The sequence below is a fragment of the Puntigrus tetrazona genome, chromosome 20 (genome assembly GCF_018831695.1).
Source record: "Puntigrus tetrazona isolate hp1 chromosome 20, ASM1883169v1, whole genome shotgun sequence".
NCBI lineage: Eukaryota > Metazoa > Chordata > Actinopteri > Cypriniformes > Cyprinidae > Puntigrus > Puntigrus tetrazona.
This window is the reverse complement of record NC_056718.1, coordinates 7590396-7594998: the sequence shown is the minus strand read 5'-3', so window position 1 is coordinate 7594998 and position 4603 is coordinate 7590396. Positions and strand designations below refer to the sequence as shown.

Below are 4603 nucleotides of genomic sequence, written 5' to 3'. Positions count from 1 at the left end.
TATATATATATATAGCCATAATGCACACCCTGTAAAGAGATCCTGAACACAGGTCACGTCCTATTGGATAACAGCGTGTGTTTAGCTGGAATATGTTTAGTAATGATTCGCCTCTCTCTGTCTGCCAAAACAGATCCGCCCTGGGCGACTATCTGACCCGGGGTAAGAACAGCCTGCGCAGTGACTCTCCTCCACCCAGCGATGATCAGCAGGAGGACCACACATACAGCAGCTCGCAGTCCCTAAACGCGAAGGGGGACGTTTCTTCCTCCCTCTCCTCCTGCTCCACTCAGGGTTCCCTCTCTGCCTACAGCCCCGGCCAGGAGGTGACGCTCACTGAGGTCAAGGAGGAGCAGAAAGACTTTCCGCTGGACGCCACGCCACCTCCTTCCCAGCTGCTCCAGCGCAGAAGACTGCTGTGGACCAAAGGTCACCTACGGACCCCCGGCGACATGCTTCCCCTGAAGAAGAGACGGGCCGAAAAGCTGCTGGTCAAAGAGGAGGAAGACGAGGAGATGAAGGAGGCGGCGGGGTCGTTGCTTCACCTGGCCGGCGTGCGCACCGGCGTCAATAAAAACGCTCTGCGTACGTGTAAGAAGGAGCCGAAAGAGGAAGCCAATGATTAGCAATGAACGAAAAAAAAAATCCCGTTCACACAGATCTAAATACTTCTGTTCCAGGATATCAGGTGAATTCTAGTCAGTCGTTGCAATATCAATAAAATCACTGTTGTCCCTGTCAGATTTGATTTCCAGGGTGAAAGATTCTCATGTTCATGTTGTTTTGTGTGAGAGAGAGTGTGTGTGTGTGTGTGTGTGTGTGNNNGTAAAAATTTGGGTCATTCGAGTGGAAAAAATGTTTTTCTTTTAATTCATCAAGCCTACCGAACAATTCAAATGAATTATGTTGTAGCAATCCTTCTAGTTCACATCAGAAAGCTGAATGGAGAGATTTTCTTTTATGCTGCTCTCAAGTGTGCCAAAGATATGAAACCCGTTGATGAAAGTGCAGCTAATCCATGCACACTTAGTAAGACCAGGAACAGTTTGAAAGGTAGTGATACCAACCTATATTACACAAAAAAAAAGATTAAATCTGATGAATATCTGGGTCAATGACATGACTCTCAGTTGTCTTGGTCTGGCTTTATTTATTAATTTAAAAACGCAATTTATGCATGCAGCGATTTAATGTATGGAGTTAAAATGTCATTAAAAGTAGTATGGCATTCCATTTTATTCCTTTTAAAAAATAACTGCATTTAATTAATATTATAATAATACTTTAAAGCAAATTAGATTTGGTCTGATAAATCAAAGTAATGTCAAAACATAAATAAAAATAGGATGCTTGCAAACTCTTATGATCGTCTTTAATTCTTAAAATATCAGATTGTTTGCCCATTTATGACGTTTTTTCAATTACAAACCCCTAATTAGACACTTTTTTTTCTTTTTTTAATGGTTAATATATTTAAGGTGTAAAGAAAATATATTCTTTGTGCAATTACCAGTGACACCACGTGACAGAAGTCATTAAAGTGACTCGCATATAACTTTTGTTACATGTCATTGACCCATTTATTTATTAAGCAGCAAATGTTTCGTATAAAATGGCCTGTGTCCAGTGGATACCAGACGTAAAGGTCAAATGCAATATGCCAATTCTCTCTTAAACGCCTGGTGTTTAAAACATTTCTGGTGTTAGTTCTTATTTGAAGCACACTAAAACTAATCTTTTATGAAGCAATGTCACAAATGCCTATTGTGTTGCCAAACTGTTGGTGTTTTTTAAAATTCCTTTTTTTGATTTTTTTTTTTTTTTTTTTTTTAATNCACTGTAAAAAGTCCCTTTTTTTTCCCACAGAAGGCAGTTTTTGCCTGTTTTTTCGGTTATATTGCATGGGTGCTTGTACATAAGAAAGAAGTATTTTCTTTTCTAAATGAAAGATCATGTAAGATAGATATTTAGCATGAGGCATGGCTTATTTTCTTACAACAAAACAGAGAGAGGCGTCTCTTAAAGCGTAGGTTTCTTTCTTTACTCTTTATTATTATAAATTGTTTTTTTTTAAAGTTGTGTCTCTCTTCTGCGGCAGACAACTCTTCCAAAGGAAGAGACTTCACGGAAACCCATTAATGAACAGATCTGCCTTGTATTGAATATCAGGTGAAACTGATTTTGCCTTTTTCGTGGTCCTCGGTTTGGTGGTCCTTTTTCAATTCATTGATGTAAGTGTTCAAACGTTGTTAATAATCAGTGTTGGATGACCTATCACTCTGTACACCCTTTAAGGTTGTGCCTGCCTTTAGTTCATGTGCTTGGATGTCTGTTCTTATTTTTTCTTTCTTTTTTTTTGTAACGGTTCGATACTCTGTCATTTTTCATTGTGCGATCTGCAGCATTGATATCACAAATTGTACTGAAATAGTTTGACAAGGAATTAGAATTGGCTTTAGAATAATCCCTTATTAGCGCGAAACTTCTCGGTCGACCTTGGCTTGTCTGTTTCCTTTAGTTTTTGCTTCCAACTCACATAAACTTGAACTTCATCTGTGAATCTGAATGTCCCACGTGTGCAAGGGGGGCCCTGCAGAGAAATAGTTCACCGCAAAAAAAATGTAGATGAGTTCGTTTGTTCATCTGAACAGGTTTAGAGAAATGCGTCACACGCCGATAGAGCCTCTGCAGTGAATGGGTGCCGTCGGAATGAGAGTCCAAACAACCGATGAAAACATCACAATAATCCACATGGATCTTTGGCAAAAGCGAATTGAAACATCCCTACAAAGTTTTGAATCTGAAAGTGCGCCATTTATACAGTGTATACAGTTGACTCTGAATCATTGAGATGTGTCGTTTTTAAAGTGAATCCCAAGCCGTCAAAAGTGATTTATGAGCATATTACCCGCCCCCACTTGTTGATCTTTTCACGTTGGTCCTAATTAAAATACATAGTCATTATTTGTCACTAGGTTACGCTTTTGGAGCGTTAAAAGCTCACAAACACTGCTTTAAATGTAACCAATGAATCATTGAACGAATCGTTCGGAAGTCGTTGAACAAATAAGGTAAAAAAAAAATGCATATTGTAAATAAATGCATAAGAAAATGAAAGTGCTTTTTCCTTGCGTGCATTTCGACCTGTCGTTGGCGACTCCCAAAACTAAAATATGAACTTTTCATAACCCCCAATAGGGGCAGCTTAAGGCGTTTTGGCTTTAAATAACTGTGCATATGTCTCTCCTGATTCAGACGAGACGACTTTTTCCACCGGTGAAGGCAACATTATGGATAGAGGCTTTTCTGAAAAGAACAGACATGCAGATTTTCACTTTACAAGACCGACTGGGCTCATGTTTTGGATGATTATGTATCAGCTGTTAAGACGCTCGTTCCGACGGCACCCATTCACTTCAGAGGATCCGTTAGTGAGCAAGTGACGAAATGCTACATTTTTCCAAATCTTTTCGGATGAAACTCATTTATATCTTGGATAGCCTAAGGGTGAGTAAATTGTCAGTGAATCGTCTTTTTTTTTGGTGAACTGTTGCTTTAATGCTGTCTTGAAAGCTGCTAGCGGACATCTGTCGGCATCGTACATATTATTGTCTACGCAGCATCCATCACGACGTTTACACTCCGCTTCCGCTTCATGTGCGAGTCGCTTTCTGAATGTTTTCTTCAAACATTTTGAAACAGTTCAGCTCGATTCTTCAGCACTTTTTAATAGGAAGGTTTGTCCTCGGCAGGGGGTGTAGCGATGGAGCGGCCCTGTAAGTGCGAGGACGACGTCAAAGAAGACGGCCCTGCTTTATTTGATCCGCATATAGGCAATAAGCTGCTGCTATGCTGTTTCGCTTTCAATTCATTCCGGGTCCCATAATATGCCATTTTGTTTTGTGTACCAAAAACGGCTGATTTTTAATTGCTAAGATTCGTACAGATCCATGTAAGACAAAAGGGGGAGAACAATATGCATGAATTATTTATTGGAAAACTCTCACTGCCTCTGAAATTATGTGTGAAATAATATAAGGGTTTTGTCGATGTTGTTGATGTTGTTTGTTTCTGCCAAATATTGTTTTCGTCCTTGTACTAAGTCACTAGTGGTCTGGTATGATTTTTTTAGAGCACAATGGAATCACGATGACTATGTATTTGACCAGGTCTATTTTCAATACACTCAGATGCCAATGCTGTACGAGTATAAAGCTGTCTATTTCCTTGGTGTGCAATCATATTGCCAAAGAACAAGATCAAACTATTTCATCAATACATGTAAATAACCACATTGTCTATATGACAATAAATGTCACATCATGTTGTTACTTTTCCACATATTTCTCCTGAAACTAAAAATAATGTTTATGTAATGTATTGTCTTCCAGTTGCAATAATAAAAATATCAGAGTTTTAAATGACAAGTCGTTTTCATTTATTTATTTTCAGTAGTAATGCAGTTGATGCGGTTTAAGACTCTATTCCTGCCAAGAGGCAATGTTTAATTAATTTATTATTTTTATTTTATGCAGTATTTATTTTTTTTTGCAGCAATGTTAATGGAAAGTTGTCTGGTTTTTATTTAAAATTACACATATAT

The 4603-nt window shown here is 38.5% G+C and overlaps 2 protein-coding genes across 3 annotated transcripts in view; one reads left to right on the top strand and one right to left on the bottom strand.

Annotated features, from left to right (window-relative positions):
* The window catches only part of LOC122324530 (forkhead box protein N3-like), an 11025-nt gene extending 6604 nt beyond the window's left edge, over positions 1-4421 (top strand). Inside the window, exons 4-5 of one of the 2 annotated variants that reach the window (XR_006247193.1) lie at positions 134-688; positions 3256-4421. Coding sequence is in view for 1 of the 2 variants with exons in the window: in XM_043219037.1 (XP_043074972.1) it covers positions 134-626 (493 nt within the window). In the remaining variant the exon portion in view is untranslated. Of the gene's footprint in view, positions 1-133; positions 739-3255 lie in introns of those variants that run through there. The other variant, XM_043219037.1, reaches the window with a different exon arrangement.
* LOC122324529 (leucine-rich repeat-containing protein 52-like) overlaps positions 1-4603 on the bottom strand; it is a 106671-nt gene that overhangs the window by 57905 nt on the left and 44163 nt on the right. The window lies entirely within an intron of this gene.